The following is a 24,706-nucleotide window of genomic DNA, read 5'->3' as shown; positions in this document are numbered from 1 at the left end:
GTCAATGAGACTTAACCACTTGCTTAAAGTTCAACATGTGCTTAAGTGCTTTGCTGGATTAGGGTTGGTGTATTCAGCATCTTGAAATGCCAAGCTCACAGTGAGACACATGATCCGGGGTCATAATATGTAAGAAAAATAGTTTTAATATAAATTTTTTGGCTGAAACTGAAAGATCCTGTACAAACAGTTGTTTAGTAAGAACAGAGACAACTATTACCTAGAAGAACATTATCTAGTTCCATCTGTACAATTTTAAGGTTTGATGTGTGACATTTCTATGTTTCTCTAATCCTTTTACCAGTCTAGGGTAAATAAGCATCTAATTCACTTTGTAATAATTTGAGTCAGATTCTTAGTTTTACAAAAGACATTAAATGAGCTAAGGATTCTACTTCTGGGCTAACCTATTACAATATTCTATTTTTCCTGTTGCCAGAAACAAAAGTTGCACATTTTTTCATAATCTTATCACCATATCATCTGCAATAAGATCCCAGTTCTGCAACTTGTTTCATACTGATGGACACCTATTGAAGTCAGCAAGGTTCTGTGGGGGCTGCCTACACATAATGAGTTGCAGAATTGGGAAATAAATGATGTCATATTGGGTGAAATCCTAGCCATATTGAAGCCAGTATGAGTTTTATCATTGATTTAAATAGAGCCAAGATTTCACCCATTAACATTAATTTGGAAAAGCAGGGTAGTTGGTCCTTGACAAGAACTGAATAGGGTGTGAGGGAGGATGCATATAATATATCTTATTTTAAAAAAAATAGCACATCATTGAATATTTGGTTGAATGTACTGTAGGTATATTGTGCTTCCATTGGCACTGCAGTAACAAGTCTGGAATAAAAATGTACAGAGGAACAACTACATTTCCATTTTATATAGAAAAAATCCTAACTGAATTTAAACAAAAGATAAACCAATATTTTTGGGGGTGAAATAACTTAGGTTATGATATTACATTTTAATTTTAAATTGAAAGTGTTTTGTTGATGAACTATTTGATCTCATTAGACAAGTTCATTTATCTTAGTAATTTAAATTAGTATCCCAAAACTGTCTTAATTTACCGATATCACTTTATTCATTACATGCCTTTCTAGATCGATTTGTGATGTTACCAAACAACAACCTCCAAATTCTTAATATCAATAAAAGTGATGAAGGAATATATAGATGTGAAGGAAGAGTGGAAGCTAGAGGAGAAATCGACTTTCGGGATATCACAGTTATCGTGAATGGTAAGGTGTACAGTGATTTTTCTGAAGTTGAAATGAGGTCTTGCTTTCATTGATTATAGCATTATTTAAACAAGGTTCATCATCTTCTATGAAATCTTAATTAGGCCACGTATTGCAGGATCGCTACATACTATAATTGTTACATTGTTTTTCTTTAAATAGAAATTGAGTTGTTTACTGTTTACAATTTGTACATTGTGAGATTTACCTTATGTGGGTTTTTATGTTTAATTTAATTAATATAATTATGTAGTTAAGGAGATATCATATCTCCTTTAATGGTATAAATGTATGTAAATGTTATGTGTAAATGTAGTGGTTTAAAAAAAATATCTTTCGCAGGATATAGCCAACCACACCAAGATCAGAGTTCAGATTATAACATGCCGTAATTTAGCTGGGTATATATCTTTCAATGCATGTCATGTGTTGTTATAAACCACTTAATTTTATGCAGTTATTCAGTTTCACAGTAACACAGTTATTTTATGAATTGTCAGTATTTAAAACCTGTTTAAACACCATGAACATAATTTTTAACTGTAGGACTACAGTTGAATTAACTGGATACACCATGGATACGCCACTATTATTTAAGTCATAATAAATTTTAACAATTTATTAGAAACCCTTTTAACAAGGAATATGAAAGTGCAAGCATAAAATTGAATATGTAGGTTGACCTCACTGTTAAAGTCAGTGTCGGCACAATAAAACATATGTGAATGGGTCTCTATTCACTTGTTGGCCAGCAAGGTTCTATCTAACTAATAGGTATGTCTATTATACTAGCTCCTTAGTATCTAAGTGCCATTTCTAATATCTAATGTCTTGTTTCTGAATGACCCTGTCATGCAAACCCTTACTCACTTGAGTATCAATGAAACTATTGAAGTCTGGACTGCTCGTGTGAGTAAAGGTTACTCGTTGCACAGGTATTCCTTGAATCCATAGCGATAAACAATAGCTGTGATATTTAAAGCAATACATCTTTAGATTGTTATCAATAGTGCACGGAAAGGGAGTGGGAGGGAGGGCAGAAGATTGTGCTGTGCCCCAATTAAAGGGTATAGGAGTGTGCATGCTCTGTGTATATAAGGGGAAATGTTTCCCTCTGGTTCCTCTGTGTGCAATACTCCTGAGTCCTGGCTATGTGCAATTCCCATAGTCTAGCCTATAGTATTTACTATATCACAGTATTTCTATATGTAAGCCTACATTTGAGCTGGGACATGTGATTCTCAACTCACATAGACTTATCTGTGCTAGTTTGGCTCAAACTAGTGCACTAAAAATTGCAGTGTGGCTGGGGTTGCATGGACTAGCTGTCTGAGTACATATCCATCCGGCCCCACCACATATACAGGGAGCTAGCCTGGCCACCACCAATGTTACCTGTCTACACTGCTGGGTTTTTTAGCATACTAGCTCAAGCAGAGCTAGCATTGGTAAGTCTATATGAGCTGGGAAGCACACACGCCCACCTCAAATGTAGATATACCCTATATGGCTGGGTGTCTCTTACTTGGAAAAAAAAATTCTTGACTATAATATATAATAAAGGGGATTTGAATAGAAAAAAAGCTTTACAGCCTATAATGTATTGAATGCTCTAGGTATCCTTGAGTGTTTCACAAAGTAAATAAAATAAATGCTGTTAGTTCCATCACTGGGTACAGAAAAAGAGCAACCATTTTGCAGTGAGTTCACTCACAGCATGGATATTGGAACATAATTTATCAAGACAGGTAATTGTTGACCTGAACATTGGAGTTATCTCCTTCTCATTTTGAAGAGTGCTATGAAATCTTTCACTTCATACTGGACTTTTAAAAAGAGATGGAGAGGAAGGCTGTGTCTGGCACAACGCATTGCATTAAAAATGGTGGGCCAAATTCTAACCTTGTGTGAGTGAATGGTGTCAGTAGAGTTGTACCTCTTCATACTCAGTCTGAATCTGGCCCAACATCTTTATCAGTGAACACTTCTAGCTTTGAACTCAGTGTTATGATCTAGAGGCAAAAGAGTTACCAACTGAGCAACACTAAAATCATTTCACATTGTAGAGTCTCCTCCTTGATTTATCAGAATGACTGTCTTCTGTAAGATGAAGCTAAGTGTACTAAATCTATTTCCAACTGGGTCTGTAAAGTAACATTACAAATAAATAAATAAATAAATAAATTGCAATGACACCTAACAAGAAAGGGAAATGTCTCTGAATCTGTTTCAGCAAAAATGCATCAATTTTCTCTGCCTGTAAAACCTTCACAAGTGCAGCCCCACAGTACCTTCTCCTCTTCCATAAAATAAAAATGGGATAGTCAGATAGTTAAAATAATTTTAAAAAAGCATAGGAGAGCTATGCAAGAGGTTTTTTTGTGCATGGATACTGTCCAGTTTTGGAGCTTTGTGAAATCTTCCATTTTATTTTTAATACAGTTTTAATTGAGTTCTTCAGGGAAAGGCCAACTGAGGAGCAGAAGGTGCAGAAAAAGCTGATGCTGTAGGTCAACTCACCTTTTTCCCCCTTCTTCTTAATCATCCTGGGCCCCAGCATCTCTCTGTTCCACCTATATAGAGTCCTTCCCCATCCTTTGCTGCAGGAGCTCCCTGATTGTTTTCTAGACCCTTCTCTTGCCCTACCCTTCATGGCTCCTTGGACATTTGAATTCTTGGTACTAGGGAAGTGCCAGAATGGAGAGCAAATAGGTAAAGAAGCCAGTTTTAAAAGGGAACAAATTGCACATATATGGATCTCTGTAAGTGATAATTCTTAGAGTACTTTAACATTTTTTGGAGAGTTAGAGCAACTCTTCAGGTGTTAAAACACCTATCAAATATATAAATACTGTAGTATTAATTCATTGTAGTATGAGATATTAGGAACAAAAATAAACAACATATACTAAGCAGTGTTTCCCAAACTTGTTCTGCCTCTTGTGCAGGGAAAGCCCCTGGCGGGCCAGGCTGATTTGTTTACCTGCCGCGTCCATAGGTTCGCTGCTCCAGGCCAATGGGAGCTGCTGGAAGTGGCGGCCAGTACGTCCCTTGGCCCGCACCACTTCCAGCAGCTCCCATTGGCCTGGAGCAAGGAACCATGCCAGTGGAAGCCACGATCAGCTGAACCTGTGGATGCGGCAGTTAAACAAACCGGCCCGGCCCGGCAGGGGCTTTCCCTGCACAAGCGGTGGAACAAGTTTGGGAAACACTGTACTAAAGTACTCGATACCAATCTGAATACCACCTCATAAATACCTAAGATGGACAGACTTAGGTTCATCATTTTAATGGTGGTTATAGTATCAATCTTATACTGGAAGGCTGAAGTATAGCACTTGGTCATATTTGCCTATTTTAAAATATAGATATATCTTCAGAATATAGAATTTCCCTCATTTAGGTGGCTGCTTTCATGCCACTTTGCAAGCTATCTTGAGAAATCACATACACTAAGAAGGATTTGACTGTGTTGGTACTGGCTAGCCATGAGGGAAACCCAGGAAGCTACTTGAAGTATTTGTAATTCAGGAGATGACACTTGTCCCTCTAAGTCAGTGTTGTTATCATTTATTCAGCTCTGTGGGTACGCATAGCTTATTACAGACAAATAAACATGTGGTCAATAATGAACAATGTCCCAACATGGGATTAAAATTTACTGTAGTATTAAGAGAACTGTCTTTCAAAGGAGGTACAAAACTTAGGTGCTGGTCCCTTGGTACCTTTAAAGATTCCAGAGTGCTTTTCTTAAGAGCCAAGTTATTAAATCAAGTGTCCCTAATGAAATATTATCCCAGGACGCAAATACATCCCACCTACCTAAATTCTCCCTGCAATTTCACTTGGAAAGTATTTTCTTCTTAACATACTGGTCTAAAATGTTGTGTAGTATTGATGAGTGCTATTAAATCATGGATGAATTTCAACAGAGAGGTGGATAAATATCAGTTGTATGTTATTTGAAGGGATCACAGGATAAAGAGTGTTTGCAAAGTGCTTTGGATTCCTTTTGGGATGAAAAAGTACTATACAAATGGAAGATCATTCTCATTGTGAGACAGTAACTCTCGTACAGATTTAGATTAAATAAAGAGTCAAAGCCTACATTTTTAAAATGTAACAATCTGATGTTATCTGAAAAAATAATTTCACCTTTTAAAGTTACATTCAAGTAAGGAAAATATTTAGACGTTGATAATAAATTGAAAAATATACTGAGGTTGCAGAGGTGGGGTCTTCTATCAAAAGTGGAGCTTAAAAGTTTTTGTTCTGAAGAGTGTCTAACAGTCTTCCTTTTATATGCAGGGGACTGGACTAAGTGCTAGTCTGGAGTACAGATATAAAAGTTGAGTCATGCAGCTAGCAGGTTAGGACTGGATACTTGTAGGGAATGGGATGACAACAGAGTCTGGTAAATGGGAAGAGGTGATGTGGTCCATAGGGGTACTTCGATCGAGGTAGAGATACGCTGGGGATTGTGAGATTGACTCATGGGAAGCAGAGAGGACAAGATTATGTACAGGTAACAGAAGTACAGCAGATAGTAGTGTTTGATAGTGGAGAAAGGAGTCTTTAGGAGGCACTTATCATACAGGGTAGGGAAGTTCAGAAGATGAATTGGGGTAAGAGAGTTGATGCATGTGAATGAGAAGGAGGTAAAAGGGATGGTTTGGCAGAAGGGCTTATGATCAAGTGTTGGATGGGCAACTGAAAGTGTGGCATTGATAGGACTCTGCATACAACACAATACCTATTTGTTTAAACAAGTTTGTCCGTAGCTTGGCACTGTAGATGATAAACAGACCTTCAGGGCTTTAAGGTTTAATTATTGAATGATTAGTCCTTCTGGTTATTGGAAATGCAATATTCTATTGTGATTTTTTAAATTTAATTTTATTTTTTGTATTATTTTTTTTTACTTCTTTATGGAAATTACAAGTTCTTTTAGACCAGAAGAGGTTTAACCTGGGCATCTTTCAAGACCAGTACATTTTTCAGACCATAAAAATATGTGAGTCCTATGCATTACCACTAGGGTAGCCTGGGATATGGATTTGTATCTCATTGAATATCCACCCACTACATAGATTAGAAACGCAGATAATAATATTGATTAACCCCTCACCCCCTTTAGTATTTTATATAACTGTAATAACTGTGAGTCCAATCCTGCAAGGCAATGAGCACCCTGAGCTTACAGTGGCTTCAGTAAAAGCTCTCAAGTATCTCTCAAGGCTCAGTCTCCTGTAGGATTTGGGCTTTTGCTGAAATGTAGGGAACATTGGACCAGATTCTCAGCTTGTGTAAATCAGTGAATCCCCATTATATCAATGGTGCTTTCACAATTTACACCAGCTAGGGATCTAGCCCTCTTTGTTTAAAAATGGATCATGGGATCTTAGTTTAAAATGTTCTGGAAACATAAACTATCCATATAAAAGTCTGCTGTCATGTTTGAGACTCGTAGAATTAAAGAAATATCAAGGAAAATTTGTCAAGTTAAAAATATACAGCATGTCTTTTCACTTCACGTCTTGACTCCAATTCCTATGTACATGGGGTAAGAGTGCCAGCAGTTCTTCGCCACTCTGGTCTATAGTGCAGGTTCATAAATCTTGTGATTCCAGTCCTTTTCTCTTCAAACTTAACTGGACAAAGTCATTCATGTATCCTTGATCTTCTACATCCTTTCCTGCTGTCCTCTTTCTCTCATTCTTTCTTCTTCTCCTGTCTGTACTTGTATAACTTCATGGTTTTTTGGGTTTACCTTCAAACCATGGTCTTCAAAAACAGATGCCTGCTCTGATACCATATTTACCAGTCCCTCTTTTCTGTCAATCAAAAGGGCCAGATCTTCAGTATACATTTGTTTTCTCTGTGTCTCCACAGTCTTGATTCTCCTACTAATTAACTCCATAACTAGAATGAAGAGAAGTGGACTCTGCACACTGCTCTGTCTCAATCCCACAGTCATGTCAAAACTCTTTGAAATTCCATGTATTGTTAACACCGTAACTCTTGAGGCTCTATACGCTTCCTTTATCACATCCACCTTTTGAATTTGTGAGGAGAGGAAAATGCAATGAATGTCCCGAAAAAAAGTTTTGTAATATATCTGTCTAGATAATTGACAGTCAGCTGTGGAGGTTCCTTGTTTTGGGAATACAATATTTCTATGTCCAATCATAAACATGATACAATAAAAAGTATAACTTATTGGCATATTATTATTGCACCATTTGAATATCTCATTTCAGGAAACAGTGCTCAGAAAAATAATGCAGTACTTTGTGATGGAAAGAGCTGATGTTATTGTGCTCTTGTAGTTCGTATCTATGACCAAGACAGTATAATTGGAGCTTTCTATCTGAAGACAAAATCTTCATTATCATCTTCCTTTCTTCAGTCATTACATTCCAGTATTTGATTAGGGATGCATATCTTCTCTCCAGAATTTTCTTCACAGCAAGTCAGGTGCATTGTCTGAAATATATTAAAAATAGAACATCTGAAATGTACATTTGCACATTAGCACCTGATTTCACTTTGATTTATGAAGAGAGAGGTTCCTTCGGAGCATAGTGCACCCAGTTTGGTTGGTGTCATAGAATAAGGTTGGAGCTTGCTTTTTCTTAGGATTACTCTAATACCTGAAATGGTGCTTATGTACTTTTTGCCATTTATGCCCACTGTATATTGTACAGACATGATAGGACAAGAAGTAAATTTATCTTCACATCACATGCTGATACAGGGCAACTGAATTACAGTTGACAGAAGACATGAATACTAGTACAGAAGGGCAATAAGGGCCTCATACTATTCTCGTTAAAGTCAATGACAACAGGCTTATTGACTTCAGTGGGAGAAGAAGCAGGCCTAATGTGCTGCCACTTGTTCTCTGTCATTGGAGCTAGGGTGTGGGAAACATGTAGAACACTAGCATACGTATTTTAGGACTTTATATTGCCTCCCATCAGTGTAGTATCTCAACACAATTCTGTGCTGAACCTGTACCTTACATTAGTGTTAGAATATTTTAGTGGTAATTTATTTCAGTTTGACTACTGAGCTATTTCTCACTTCTCTGGGTGTCCTTGAAAGCAGGGCTGGAATTTAGAACTTCTGGTTAATGAAAATTCATAGGATCTGTTGATCTTACATCACTTTCCATCCTTCAGTTCATTTATTTTTCTAGTTTTAAAGTCAAAATTGTATAGACTATATATTAGTTTTTAATTGGTTATATATATATATATATATATATATAATACTGACATTAACCAATTAAAAACTAATCCTTCCAAGCCTAATTATAAGGTATGTGTTTCCTGATGATCTCTCTTCCACAAATTATTCTCTCTAATTAATGTTCATGGATGACAAGGAAAAGATGTATTCTGAACCCTCCAAGAACTGATTTAGCATTGAATGGCTATTCAGTGGATTGGTTATCTTGACTTTATTGTACAATAGGTGAAATGCTAACAAAATCCAGGTCAACAAACAAAAGTTAAAAAGCAATTTTTTTAAAAGAAAATGTGTTTGATATATAAATGTTAGTTTCTGGAGCTTTGAGTTTGTTGTTTTTCTCTTAGGCTCCTTCTTTATTACCATCTTCTCTTAATGGTACCTAATAGGCTTGGACCAAAAATAAAATTACAGATCAATCAAGAAAGATGGGAAGCTCAAATGTTTGCAAGCCTTGGGCCTACAAAGAAAGAATGAGGCTTAGAATAAAATTACTTCATTATATCTCTTTTTGATCATTTGAAATGATTAAGCAAGTTTCTGAATTGAGTCCATAATCTTGAAATTCTTGACTTCAGTGGAATCATAGAATCATAGAATATCAGAGTTGGAAGGGACCTCAGGAGGTCATCTAGTACAACCCCCTGCTCAAAGCAGAACCAATCCCCAATTAAATCATCCCAGCCAGGGCTTTGTCAAGCCTGACCTTAAAAACTTCGAAGGAAGGAGATTCTACCACCTCCCTAGGTAACGCATTCCAGTGTTTCACCACCCTCCTAGTGAAAAAGTTTTTCCTAATATCCAATCTAAACCTCCCCCACTGCAACTTGAGACCATTACTCCTTGTCCTGTCCTCTTCTACCACTGAGAATAGTCTAGAACCATGCTCTCTGGAACCACCTCTCAAGTAGTTGAAAGCAGCTATCAAATCCCCCCTCATTCTTTTTTTCTACAGACTAAACAATCCCAGTTCCCTCAGCCTCTCCTCATAAGTCATTTGTTCCAGACCCCTAATCATTTTTGTTGCCCTTCGCTGGACTCTCTCCAATTTATCCACATCCTTCTTGTAGTGTGGGGCCCAAAACTGGACACAGTACTCCAGATGAGGCCTCACCAATGTTGAATAGAGGGGGACGATCACGTCCCTTGATCTGCTCGCTATGCCCCTACTTATACATCCCAAACTCCATACATGGAGTTTGTGGTCAATGGAGAACTTGCTGTTGGTCCACAAAGAGCTGTCTGATTACCTGGAGTTGGTTCCTGCTCAGGTCCAGGAGCTAGAGCATAACACAAAAGAGCTAGAAATTCATTAAACACATGCCTAATATTTTTCCATATAAGAAATTTCTGTAATTGCCAGAGAGATGTTTTGAAATTAAAAGTGGGAGGCAGTGATTTGTCTGTGAAAATAAAGTCTTTGGCTTAAAGCAAAAGGGAGTGATTCTCTCCTCTGGCCAAGCAGAGCTTGGATACAGTGGAGGGAGGAGACTTTAACAGGGAGCTGTTTGTGGTTCCCTGATCCTCACCCAGCAGCCACCACATAAGTTAAAGCTGCACAGGGGCAACTCTAAGTTATCCTGCTGACAAGATATCCTTGCCAGCAGAGAATTGGGCTTGGTGGAAAATAGCTCTTCTGTTTTCCCTGTTCTGTCCTCTTCCAACACCCCCCCTTCCTTTCCTTATTCTGTGGGATGGCATTCCAGCACAGGCAGCGTGAATGTCAGGCAGCAGAGCAAAGTGAACTTGATGGCAGAAAATTCAGGTCAAAGTCCTTGAGCTTCTCTCGGTACAGTACAAGCAAAGAACATATGTGATTTCAAATCTGCTTGGCCATAGAGGATCTAGGATTTTTGATTACCTATCAGAGATGTCTAACTATGACTTCTCTAATTATATAATAGATGCTTTTAGTTCATCTTGAGTATGAATTTTGTGGAAATTAAGATTCATACCATCTGTCTTTAGTCCATTCCAGTAGAATAATAGGATTAGTATCATGAATGGAGATATTAAATTACATCTTCTACTTTATTGTTTCTTAAACAGCTTTTTATTATGAATATTGATGAGGTATTCAGTGCAAATTACTGTTTTAGTAATAACTGCATTATGTCAAAAATGCAAAATATGCAATTCTCAGGACACAATAATTAGTTAGAATTTTTGGAAATATAATTTTAGATATGGATTGTATATGCAGAACTCTAGCACAATGTATCATTTTAAGCTGATGATATTCCTGTCCAGAAAATATACTATAGTTTGTTTAGAAGAATTAAATATGTTTAATCAAGAAGAACATTATGGGTTGATACCTAATTTGAAAGTGCTGTCTCACATCAGTGCATGGTTGCCTCTCAGCTGCACGATTGTGTCAGAGGGAGGAGAAAAGAGAGACATTTTCATTTCAAGTAGTTTAATTAACACTAATCAGTCTCTCTGCACTGACATGCACACAGTAGCTATGATCCTTCAGCTACTTTTAAATCTTATTTAATAAAACAGATCAGGAGAAAAAGATGCTTATATTCATTTTGTTGTTAGTTTACTTCAAAAGAAACCATACACAAGTGGTTTGATAACATTACAAAGAAATAATAATGATTAATGTCGTCTGAAGGAAATACAACTTTGAAAATATCTTAGTGTTATCTGATACTGTAAGCTGACTTCATTTTGTATTTGTAAATTAAATGCTTAATAAGGATTGTTCTGTTCAAAGTTTCCACAGAAGCAATTGAACCTTTATATTTTTTCAATTAGTTTACCTCACATGTATTTTTTTACATTTCTTTCAGTTCCTCCAGCAATTATTTTGCTACAGAAGTCCTTTAATGCTACAGCAGATCGGGGAGAGGCAATTACTTTATTCTGTAGAGCCACTGGCTCTCCTGAACCTGAAATCAGCTGGCATAGGTAAATTCAGTTTAGTTCTGTATATCAGAAAGATTTGAAATGTGTTACGAGTTTGTATCATACTGAAATAAACTACCTCCATTGTGTTTATGGCTGTTTATCAGGAATTGCTAGGCAAATTAAATAACACACATGTGATCAAACTATGTTTATCATCAAGAAAGAAAAATTGGAAAATATCTAACATATTTTAATGTGTCTCACATTAAAGGAGAAACAAATAAAGCTGAAGAACCTATGACTTTAAAAAAGGCAACAGATATATTTCTGAATTTCTCCATGAAATTTTCACTCTCCAATCCCAAATACAACTACCTAAAATAACACTGAATACAGTTGTAATGCTATAAATACATGTCCAACACACAAAGTAACAGTATTATATTATACATCAATACAATGTAAAAGAAGATGTATCTTAAGCTGATTTTAATCATCTGATCGTCCAGTGCAGCCAGATATTCAGTAACAGGTATGGCTTCTGTGTGTTGTGTTAGTTTGTCTGGATATTTGATTCCATTATTTGCAGACAAGTTGTGGATACTCTTGCAAATCTGAATCTGTAAAAATAGAAAACTGTTTGGGGGATATGGAGTATATCTTCCAGGTGAAGTCAGTGAGATTTATATGGTTAAAACTGCAATTTTGAAAATTTGCCACATAACGTCTTTAAGGATCTCAGCTTTTATACCTGTCTACTATATTTTTCACTGCATGCAACTGATGAAGTAGGTTCTAGCTGATGCCCAAATACACTTGTTAGTCTCTAAGGTTCCACAAAGACTCCCCGTTGTTTTTCCTGATACAGACTAACACGGTTACCTCTCTGAAAGCTTTTCATTGGTTTCTCAGCTTTTCCATGCATATTTATGGCACAGACTTACATGCCTTTTGTTTCAACACCTGATCTATTCACAAAGGATGGAATCCGGTGTCTGAGTGTGAAATAGCTCAGATTCCTTGTATGGACACATATTTCTGTTTGGGGCTTGAATGAATTGTCCCCCATGTGCTCTTTCAAAAGGATCAAGAGATTTGTGAACATCTTTCAGAGTGCACTGGACTCCATAGGGATTCTCCTCAGCTATCTTCTCTCATTGTTACTCAGCATTTGAAACTTAAGAGATTCTGTTAGATTCATCTTAGGTAGATGTTGGTTTCCCTTGACTGACACCTGCTTTCTGATGTATGTGTCAAATGGTGTGCTGACTTTGTCTGACATGAATTCCTTTGGATTGCAGAAGGTGTAAATAAGTGCCATCTTTGCCCCACTCACTAATATAGCTGAGAATTCAGTTTCTATCTGATGAAACAAAAATAAAATAAATCATGCAAACCCAAATTATTGGAAGTGGTGATGTGGAATTCACAAACAAAAGTTTCACATTTTGGGAACTTGGTATCCCTTTGAGGTCATGTTATAAAATGTCAGGTTTCAGAGTAACAGCCGTGTTAGTCTGTATTCGCAAAAAGAAAAGGAGTACTTGTGGCACCTTAGAGACTAACCAATTTATTTGAGCATGAGCTTTCGTGAGTTACCGATGAAGTGAGCTGTAGCTCACGAAAGCTCATGCTCAAATAAATTGGTTAGTCTCTAAGGTGCCACAAGTACTCCTTTTCTTTTTGTTATAAAATGTAGCTCCCAGCTGGGCAGAATTCTCTCAAGTTTATTAGAAATCTAATATCCTCATTTGCCTCACTGCAAGAAGACAATTCAACATGGTGGTTTACATTTTCAAGATGAGAAGGATGGACACAGTCATCTTGTGTCTTGGGGAGCTGTATGTTTAGAATTGTCAGTCTTCAGTACCATATCTTTAGTGTACTTTAATTTGAAAGTATCACAGTAAAATACACAAACAAATGAAACACCTTACAGAAGGCCCTATGCAAATAGTCTGTGAACCAGATCTTCCTTCAGTAGCAAGAATGACCCCTCACTAAGGAAAATGGTTGTTGTTAACCTTCCAATACCTCTAGTGGATAAAGCCTTACTCAGGCCCTGAGAGACTATGTGGTCCAGTGAATGTGGTAGTGAGCCAGTGGACTTGGGTTTTATTTCTCGTTCTGCCACTGACCTGTGTTCTGAGACCTTAGGAAAGTCCATTCACTTCTCTGTTTCTCCTCCTGCCCGTTATTTGTTTTGTCTGCTTACAATATAAGCTCTCTGGGGGAGCGGGACTGTCTTTGATTATGTGTTACTACAATGCCTGCTACAATGGGGCTTTGATCTTGGTAACAGCACCTAGATGCTACTGAAATACAAATAAGTAATAATAATAGGAGGTGGGAATTCAACTATTTCCTCGGTGGATGGAGCAAACTTAATTCCACATGTTATTATGCATATAGTCAATTTCATTTCTGATTTCACTTCCGTTGACTAATCAGTATCTTTATCTGATGATATTTTTTATCTTGTTCTCATGCTCATCTCAGAGACATCTCAAGATGAGTTTTAAGTAGAGCTGGGCAAAATTTTCAGCTGAATAATTTTTTTCAACAAAAAATCGAGATTTGATGACTCAAATAGTTCACAAATTCATATTGATTTACCCACATTATTTTGGTGGAAAAAAATCTTTTAAAAATCTGTGAAAAAAATCAACACTTCATTTTCAGAATGAAACATTTTGATTTCTCGATTCAAATCAACTTTTTTGTTTTGAAATATTTAATTTTATTTTTATTAAATAAAAATGTGGGAAAATGCTTAAAATGAAAAACGTTTTGTTTTGGATTAAACAAAACATTGATTTTTTAATCACTTTTCAATTAGTCAATTTTTTTAAAAAAATTTTTTTCAGGTTGAATCAAAACTATTTTATTTTATTTTTGGAATTGCCACTGAACCAAAAAAAGAAAAATCCATTCAGATTTAGTTTCTTTTGAAATTAATAGATCAGGTTTGACTGTATTGAGGAAAAAAAAACAGATCAAAATATTTACCTCCCTTATTATTTCTGAGAAGTTAATTTTAAAGTTTACTCCACCAAAATCTTGCCACTTGTAGGCAATATGAGGAGGCTTTTGCAAGAGACTGATCTATAAGTCTATATTTGGACCTTAATTCAAACCATTTCCTCAGCATTACTGCTTCATTGACGTTGTAGAGATATGGTGGGTGAGGTAATATATTTTATTAAACCTAATTCTGTTGGTGAAAGAGACAAGCTTAGAGCTACACAGAGCTTTTGTTCAGATATGGGGTTAGAATGTTATTTTGTCTTGTTTAGTACTGTGTGCTATTTCTGTTTTTGGTGAAACAATGTTATTTTGGCATTTGTTTTCCAGAGTTATCAGAAATATGCAATTTAAATTCATCTTCACTCCCCCACCAGAGTTTGATTTTATTAGATTTTAAAGTAGACTATGAGAAGAAATGTGATCTATTGTTTGGGATCCATGATTTTGCAGTCTGTTTCCAACTATGCAATTGAGTTCTGTGACCTTGAGCAAGTCTCTTATCCTCTTTGTGCCTCAGTTTACTTATCTGTAAAATGGGTACTATATAAAAAGCACATAGAGATCCTAAGATGGAAAGTGCTAGAAATATGCATAGTACTATTATTGTAATTTATTTACCATTTATGTCAAAAGCAATCGAAGATTTGTGTTTATGCCAAGATATCTACACACTTATGCTATATGCTTGGTAACAATCACTAAGGAAGAAATATTTTTTTTACAATACTGTAGGTTTTTACAGTACTGGACAGGTACTTCTGATTCCACAAACTGAAGTAATAATAAATATTATTTTTTTCACTGATAACCTGCACAATTAACTATCTTGCAGAAGTGTACTGGATTTTCAGGCATTTTCTGGGCAAAATCCTGCTGGCCTGGGAGACTGGGCACTGGGCATCCTCCATTACACAAATTCCAGTGGGGTTTCCCAATAATACTCTATCTACATAGCATTACTATCAGTAACTATGGTTCATCAGGACTATTTCTTCATACAGGCCAGACCGGGAACCCCTTACTCAATCCCCACTGACTTCTGTGAGTAATGGGTTCACAGTTTATGTAAAATTTAGTATCAATTTTATATGGAGTTGATTTTTTTTTTGCCAAAACAGCTGTTGAATGAGTAATATGAGTTTGAAAACAATAGGAATTTCATATGACAACCATTCAAATGAAATAATGAGTTTTGATTTATTGAAGTATTGTGTTAGTCCTGTTTCGTTATTTAAATTACTTATCTCACAAAATTCTTTGGAATATATTTTATGACCTAATCCTGACACGGCCAAAACTCTCATTGACATCAGTGGAATTTTTTCTTCTTTAACGACTGAAAGATTTTGGTTTATTATGGCATAATCTTTTCTTCCTTACAGTTGAATAGAGCCAGATTTCAGCTGAGTTAAAAATTCAGTTTTCACTTCGTCCCCTGGGGTTTTTCTTTTCAGTTTCCCACATGTTGCTACAATTAAGGGTCAAATTCAGCCCTGGCATAAACAGGTGCTTCACCACTGAAGTCAGCTGAGCTACAGCCGGGCTAACCTTGTACCAATAACATTTAGCCCTCTTGTAAGGTCCCTTTGTGGTGTTTGACTCAGTAAGCAAAATGCTGACCAAACCAGGAGCTTCAGGATTGGAACCAAAGTCCTCCTTTGTATGGTATTTATATGATAGAGTTTTAAGTTATTGATCATCTGTCTGTCAATTGTTTTAGCTATGTTCTTATGGGAGTATAAGTAAACATTATTTTAAATTCCAGTCACATTCTGGATTGCATTATGCATGATTAAGGGAATTGAGCTAATGTGTCAGTGTTTCCCTACCAGTCCAATAGAACACTTACATATTAGTCTTGGGATGTATATAAGAAGAAAGATAAGCAAAGATTAGTTTTTGTTTTATTTAATATGTGAATATACCTAGTTAAAATTTCATTTCTATGAAGGACTGATTCCTCTGTCACACATGTGTAAATCGAGGGTAACTCCACTGAAGTTGATGGAGTTACACTAGTAGAAAACCAGAATAAGTGAGTGAAGAATTCCAACAGAATTAAACTTCCCAAGTTTGTAAGATAAGTGTGGACTGATCCTGCAAGCCATACTCATGTGAGTAATCTCATTGGAATCAATGCAACTAATTGCAGGATCAATCCCTTTATCTTTAGTTACAAGACTTAGAATTAACCCACAAAAGAAATAATCTTCTAATGTGTAAAACATAGCTTCTTGTTCTCTAACATCAGTATCAATTTAAGTCTGTCCCGTTTTCTGGAAGTCCCAGTTTCTATTTTCAAATCTTCCTGGCTGTAGGAAACGTTCGTGACAAGAGACATTTTGGAACCATTTTTTACGGCAGACACTCCCTTGCATCTCCTACTGAAAACACTAGAAATTGTATGGAAATATCTGAGTGCAGAAGTAAGTCTGCTAAACAAATAAAGTAACTCACATTGAAAAGGAGATGAATGAGTGTCACCATCAAGTTTATAAAATTAAAGCATCAATGGATTAAAATTGGAGTGAGTTTTAACTTTGTTCTTAAAATACAAGACATAAAGATACCCTATCAATGCACTGCTGCTGGCATAAAATTAATCTTCCCTAGAAAGGATCTATATTCTTGCTTAAAATAAGATATATATTTGAATTATTTTAGAATTTGTTTTAATAAATATGACTATCACCATAAAATGATCAGAAAGAAACTGAAAATCACCATGGCCCCGATTTTTAAACTTGGGTGACTAAAGTTGGGCTCCTAAATCATATGTAGGCACCTAAAAAAACCGGCCTGATTTGGTCCCCCAAATCCCATGGAAGTCAGAGAGAGCTCAGCACTTGTGACAATCAGGCACTTTTTTTATTTATTTATTATGTGAAGAAGCTGCATAACTGAGCAACAGAAAAAATAGGTCAAAGGAAATATGGCAAAGTGAAGAGAAATAAAGTTAAGATTACATTCTAGTAGAAAGAATGCACAATATAATCGTGTATATGCCAGGGTGAAGAAGTGAGTTGGTCAAGTACTGATCAACCATCAGAGTATTCACAGGTTTCATTATTTCTAAACCATCTGCACTGCACATATCCCAGTGGCTGGAGGTTTGTTTGTTTACTGATTTGTGAGTAGCCAACAACAGCTGAGAAGAAAAAAAACGGACACAAGTGCCAGTGTACTATATGTGTAAGTAGTATGAAACCATTTTTATAAATTATTGCACTAATGTGAATAGTAGTGTCATTTAATCAGTGTTAAAATGTATTGGAATGAAAATGTTATACTGTTTCTAATTAATTTGTATTTTAGAACATGGTAATAAAAATCATATGGCAAGGAGTTCTGAGCATCAAGATACAGTCCAGAATGATTCCCTTATGCCCAGAATTTGGACACATTTATAAAGACATCCAATTACCCACTCAAATAATTTACATCAGAGTGAAATCAACAGCTTTCCAAATATAATGCTAGTCTCTACCACACATTTTTCTGTGCTTTTTATGGTAGCAAAATAGTCATGTCCTCTGGTGAAAATCACTGAAGGGACTGACACTTCTCAATCAGAAAACTGAACGTGGTCTTTCAGACTATGAGATACACTGAGTGATTATAAATCCCTTTTATTCTTCAGGAATGGCAAACTTATTGATGAAAATGAAAAATATATTTTGAGAGGAAGCAATACAGAATTAACAATCAGAGATATCAAAAATATTGACGCAGGTCCTTATGTGTGTGGAGCAAAAAATAAAGCAGGAAATGATAAAAAACAGACATTCCTCCAAGTTTTTGGTAAGTATTTCATGGCATATACTATCATGATATTTTGTTTGTTTTTGTTTTGTCAGTTATCTGATTGCATCTGGTTGTAATATTTGATATAAAAAGACATATCGGGATAGAGCCTCACTGGGTATAAAATGAAGTCAGTGGAACACTGGCAATTTGATACCATTGGAATATTAGGCCCATACTGAGGTCACAATTTTATTTGTAGACATCAATCTATGGAAGAAAATAAAGTATCAAGAAGCCCAAGTGAAGCTATAAAGTATTGACTTTTTAATCCAAATGCCAGCTAAGTTTATTTCTTATTTATTTGTTAAATACAAGCAACAGTTACTGAGGAACAGTAGTAACTGAAATTATAATTCACGAGTTTATACGGAACCGTGCCCCCAGGAGGTTCCTATTGATGCAGCAGCCAACTTTTGGCATTGGGTTAGAAGGAAAGCTTTCCCTGAGATGGCCACTTTAAGCTTTACTCCTGAATTTGACTTGGAAATTCTTTTATCTTCAGCATCTGCTGTTCTACAATTCAGATACAGAACACTGAACTGGTAAATTGTTAATTTTCTCTGGTTTCCTTCTAAAAGTTGGCTGTTGGACTGTGAGAAAATGAAGGGCCAGAAGGAGAGGAAGCATTGGGAGTGAAAAAAAGGATATTTAGCCTTCTAAATACAGATTTTTTAAGCCAGATAAAACCATACAAAGGCAGGGGTTTTATTGTTATGTATTTTATTCATTTTAAAAAAAAATGTATTGGTTGATACTTTTTTGTTTTTAAGTGAGAAAGCCAAAAATCTTATTGCTGTTTATGAACTCTGTTACTCCAAACCGACCTATGTGGGCGGACTCTTCTGCTTACACAGGTGTAATACTGTTAGCTTAAATGGAGTTCCCTGTAGATGGAGCTCTATTGCAGACACTAAGGCTCTGTGCAGGTGAAGAGGTCAAGACTGCAGGATCAGACTGCAGGATCAAGGCTATAATTTGTTCACTAAAGCCCTAAGGTAAAGAAACATCTCAGGTTCACAATGTCAGATAAAGAAAGAAGGGGAAAAAATAAACCCCAGAGAAGACACACAAAATTCTCACATTTATGTCAGCACATAGCATTGCCACCATAAAATAATGTCACCTAAATTGTTAAATTAAAAATGTAGTATAGTAGAAAAAACTTCTATTTATATTGGTGGGGGGGGGGCAGTCTCTGAAATATAAAAGAACTTGACAATTATAATCCTGAAAATACACAAGTAAAACAAAAAGTATACATAAATATTCATTGACATTAACACTAAATATTAACAATTGAAATGACTGAGACAACAATGTTGAAAACAAATACACTACTGTATTGTTCAATTTATTCCTTAACTCCAGGTTTGTTTGTTTATTTTAAAAAAGGGCTAATTTCTACCTTTTTATAGAAGTAATACTAAGGATTAAATCCACTCCATCTGTATAAAGCTGGCTCTAAGAGAATGGCATGAAGAGGGCTTGGGAAAGTGGAATCCACGTCCCAACCAATCATTAATCATGACCCCTCTGCACCACTTCTGCAGGATGTTGGGAACATTGGTCTGTGTAAATGGCATATCTATAAGGCTAACCCTCAGCCTAAACTTTCCCTTGCCTGTCTAATGGCTTTCTACATCAGCCTGTATACATCATTGGCATGACTCGTGCACAGACCATCCTATATGGAAACTGAGACTGATCAAGGAAGGAAGCTAGGACTCAGATGAGAAGCCTGAGAAGTGGTGATTAGGAGTGGGTAGGCAAGGAGAATGGGATCAGGACGAGGAGCCTGGAGTAATGAAGAGAGAGAACTGGAAGTAAAATAGGTTGGAAGGAGCAGGACAGAAGGGGCTAATTTTGGGAAGAATGGGCAAGAGGGTCTGTGTCCACTCGATCACACTCATCTGCAGAGTCTGGAAGGGAACACAGGGTGGGCATCCCCACGCACTGGACATGCACAATGGGGCCCATCCCATCCCTCTTATTATAATCCAGGAGGACTCTGACTCTGGTGGGTGGTACCAACTAGGACCAACTTCCAATGCACCTAGGGGGGGCTCCACCAGTTGTACATGGAGATGGGGGTTTTGCAGCAGGCTTTCTGCAAGGAGGTTCTCCCCATCAGCAGCTGCTACAGACCTGGTCACAGAGACTATCTTCCAGGTCCTAAGGAGGTCCTGGTAGAAGACTGGCAGCTCAGAGAGGTCTCGGGGGACACCTCTGGGGGGAGAAAAAAGAGCTGCCAGTCCGATTGGAGCTCTCAGAGGTGGTGGAGGAAGGCATGTGCTAGTATGCTCCATGCCTGAGTACCTCTAGTGTAAAGGAATCTTTACAGAGCCTGAAGGTGGAAGGAGTGGACCTGGCTGTGGATGAAGATGAGGCCCTGTTCACCCTTCCCCCGGGGGAAGCTTAGGACCCCCACAGAGACCATATTACAGCCCCAGCCAGAAAAACCCTGGGATTTTCTTGTGGATGCTGGCTAGAATTCCTGAGGACATGTTCAGGGTGTTGAACTGGTGCCAGAGCATAGACAGTATCAGCTTGTTGAGCACCAGTACCCAACCTCAAAAGGAAAGGCACCAGAGCAGCCCCATCCATCTCTGCAAGTGGTCAGCCACTCTGGCCTCCAGTTCAAGCCTCCAGTGGGGAGGGATCAGTGACAGAAAGATAGAGCAGAGGACCCACACCCCACCAGATGGCATGGAGTGCGAGGGGGAGGGGGTATGCCTGCCACCTGTCCCCAACTATCATGCCAGAACTCTTGACCCTGTTACCTGGGCAAATGAGGACCTTGGTGCAAGCCTCTACCCACAGCAGGTGGCCCAGGTTCCTGGCTATGAGGAGCACATTGTTGACGTCTGCCGACAGGTCCACCCATAAATCTGGCTCCCACAGTACTAACCCCATCATCCTCTTGTGGCGGAGACAAAGGAAGGGCTCGATGCCAATGGTATAGAGCTAGCTGGACAGCAGGCAGCCCTGATGTACCCCTCAACCGTATGTGACAGGTTCGGGTGAGAACCAGCTGAGCTTGACAGAAGTGTACAGTGCCTGGAGAATGCACACAAAGCCGAATACCCACAGAGTGCCCATGAGATAACTGTGATCTATCCTGTCAAACACCTTCTCCTGGTCCAGGGACAGGATGGGGGTAGTGACAGACTATCCCAACACACAAGATGGAGTTAGTCCCAGACCAGATAGAGGTTATCAAAGATGGTCTTGCCCATGACGATGTAGATCTGATTTTGGTGTGTCATGTCTACTAGCACAGACCCCCAGCCTCAGCAAGATGGCTTTTGCTATGACCTTGTAATCTGTGTTGAGGAGTGAGACATAGACTCAGATGCCAGTTCCTTAGGTCATGAAGGTAACCCTTCTTAGGTGGCAGTTCAACACAGCCTGCCAACATTACAGGGGGAGCTCTGTGAAACCTAAGAACTTGTCCCAGATGGTGAAGAGGTCCAGACAGTGAATGTCCCAGAATTAGTGGTAGAAATCCATGCCTGGAGATTTGTTGGTGAATATCAGGTGGGGAGCTTCCAAGAACTTGGCCAGAGTGAGTGGGTGCTCTAGCTGGTCCCAGTCGCCTACACTGACCATAAGGAGTTTGTTCCACAGGACCCCACTGGTGTTGGCATCAGTCGGATCTGGGGAGAATAGGTTGGCACAGAAGCCCCTAACCCTTCCCCATTTCTCCACTGGGTCCATGAGAGGGATACTGTCCTCTGCCAGGAGGCAGGTGATGTGCCTTTTGGCCCTCTTTTTCTCTAGTTGTAGAAGAAGCAGGAGCCACAATTCATCTCCCAAAGAAGCTGGATGCAGGATCAAATGAAGGGACCCCAGGCCAGATGGTCATTGGGGGCCCAAAGTTCATCCCACTTTTCCTGACACTCTCTGCAAAAGGACAGGTCCCACCACCTCTGTGCCAAGGCAAAGGTGTGCCTCTGCTTCTGCCTCTGCCAGGCCAGCCAAAACTCCTGGAAGGATGCCTCAAACCCCACATCCTCAAAAAGGCTGTTATTGAAATGCCAGTAGGCCAGCCCCAGCCTCTCAGATATCATTGAGGCTGTCACAGCCCCCAGGTGGTGGTGCGAAAATGGGGCCAGCATAATGCTGGAGGAGCGCTCCTGCAAGATGTTAAATCAGGAAATATAAATGAGGTCCAACTCTGAGGGGCATGATCAAGTGTCCTCCACCTGGTGCAGCGCCGGGCCCAGTATCAGGGCATCGATGTTAGCCAGCTTGAGAATCAGCTCCTCCACACAGACCTGGAGGTGCAGAAGGCGTCCCAGCATGACCTTGGCAACCCCCAGTATCTTGGACAATAGGTGTGGGGAAAATAGGGTTGCCACCCCATCTGAGAGCTTGGTGAAGTGGCTGAAGTACTCCTCATCTCCTTTGGCAGCTGAATCAGTGTGAGACTCCTCAGTGATGAGCTGCCAAAATCTTAACAACTGGTTCCCTCCTCACCCCACGAGGGGGTCGTGGTCCACCCTCGCCCCCCCGGGACTCCTGCCACATCCAAACCCCCCTCCCCTGTCCCTTGACTGCCCCCAGAACCAGGCAGAAGGGTCTTGTGGGCCACCGTAGTGGGTGCCAACCCCACCCCTAAGAGCCAGAGGGACCTGCTGGGGGATGAGATGGGGAGTCCCAGTGGTGCTTACCTGGGGCAGCTCCCAGGAAGCATCTGGCAGGTCCCTCTGGCTCCTAGGGGCAGGGTAGCATAGCTAAGGGGGGACTGGCCGCTCCCCCCACTGATCACACCAAAAGTGGTGGCTTAGGCACTGACTCCATGGAAAATTTGGTGGGTGGTCGGCAGCTTCCCACCCCGCGCCTGGCCCTAGCTCGCCTCCGCCTCCTCCCCTGAATGTGCGGCCATGCTCTGCTTCTCCACTAGCCCCGGAGCACCCACGGAGTCGGTGCCTAATGTGCCACTTTTGGCCAGTTGTTAAATTTAGAAGCCCTTTTAGAACCAGTCCCTTGCAGGACAACCGGTTTTAAAAGGGCTTCTAAATTTAACAACCCGTTCCAGTGAACTGGTGTGAACCAGCTCCAGCTCACCACTGAGTCTCCTCCAGAAACATCACAGAGAACCCCTCTGCCCAAAGGAAGGAAAGTACCTGGCACCTGTGGAGACTCACACTACAGCCACTGCCCACCCCCACGGAGCCATTCAACCACCCAGGGTTGACCCTAAATGCAATCAGAGAATTGCAGAAGCTGCAGGCCCACTGGTAGGCTGCGGCATCCTGTTTCCTGGTGCTTTTGCCTTCCCCCATCACAGCTCTCACAGCCTGGAGTAAAAGATTAAAATACCCCCACCACTGGAGAGTGAGCTGCACCAACAACAGGCGCAGCTTGTCCAAGAGCATGGTAGAGTCTGAGAGCTCTGTAGCCTCAACTGAGCCCACAGACTCCCAGTCATCCTCCGGCTGGGCACCATCAGTGGCCCTGCAGCCTTTGGGCAGGGGCATGAGCACTCCTCCCTCAGTGGTAGCAGGACGCTGGTGCAGCACCATGTACACTGCATTATCACTGCACGGGAGTGAGTGGCAGAGGGAACACAGCAGCCCGCAGGGGAGCAAGGAAGGGGAATACAAATACCACCTCCTGAGGGTCATCCCCCAAGAAAGGGATGAAGAAAGGGGCATGGGACAGACAAGGGGAGGGTTGAGGAGTAGAATTAGGGTCCCCAGTGGCCAAGCCGCCAGAGTGCAGCAGCACCTCACCAGATGTAGGGATTGAATGGGCAGGTGTAGGAGGCTCCTGTATGACACTAGGCTCACACAATAGCTATAAGATCTATTGGGTGTATTTCAATTATAATAATCCTTCTGCTGTTTCCAAGAAATGAGGGAAAATAAGAGAAAACGATTGTATCCAACACAAATCCTTTGTCATAAGCTACAAGTATCTGCACAATCTCTATCATACTACCTTTTCGCAACGCCTTGCATTCACTCTTAACAATACCAGCTTCAATTGCCTGATATTCCTCTTCTCCCATGAGACTCTTTGCCCTTTCTTCCGTGTTGTCTCTCCACAAAGGGAAAACTCCTAGTCATAATCTGTAAAGACAACACATATTCTCCTTCAAATCTCTCCTTTAATGACATAGTTCATTCAGAAAACTGCAGTCTGATAATGATTAGGAAGATAGCTTCTGATTACTGCTCAGAATTGTGCACACAGCCAATCTATGCTAAAACATCCTATCAGTTTTTGTTTTTTTTATTGTCCTTGAAACCCTACTGCCTGCTTGTCTGTCTCATCCACCTGTTATTTATTTTTCTTTAGAATGCAAGACCTTTGGGGCAAGGACTATATATGTTTACTATATGTTTGTAGGGTATGCAACACAGTGAAGCCCTGATCTGGTTGAAGCCTGTCATCACTGCAATATAAAGGTTAAGTAGTAATGTAATAAGTTACAACTCAGCACTTTTAAACTCCAGAGGATGTAGCGGAGAGGGTAGTAAAAGTTTTTGAATGCT

General features: G+C 39.2%; 1 protein-coding gene across 3 annotated transcripts in view; it reads left to right on the top strand.

Moving 5' to 3' along the window:
* Nucleotides 1-24,706, top strand: part of NCAM2 (neural cell adhesion molecule 2) — a 573,274-nt gene that overhangs the window by 329,098 nt on the left and 219,470 nt on the right. For all 3 annotated transcript variants that reach the window (XM_084617433.1, XM_084617431.1, XM_084617432.1), the window contains exons 5-7: nucleotides 1,119-1,256; nucleotides 11,312-11,429; nucleotides 18,037-18,197. In XM_084617433.1, coding sequence (XP_084473559.1) covers nucleotides 1,119-1,256; nucleotides 11,312-11,429; nucleotides 18,037-18,197 — 417 coding nt within the window. The remainder of the gene's footprint in view (nucleotides 1-1,118; nucleotides 1,257-11,311; nucleotides 11,430-18,036; nucleotides 18,198-24,706) is intronic.

This window comes from Lepidochelys olivacea, assembly GCF_965140295.1.
Source record: "Lepidochelys olivacea isolate rLepOli2 genome assembly, chromosome: 1".
NCBI lineage: Eukaryota > Metazoa > Chordata > Testudines > Cheloniidae > Lepidochelys > Lepidochelys olivacea.
The sequence above is the reverse complement of the archived record's forward strand: the minus strand, read 5'-3'. Positions and strand labels throughout refer to the sequence as shown.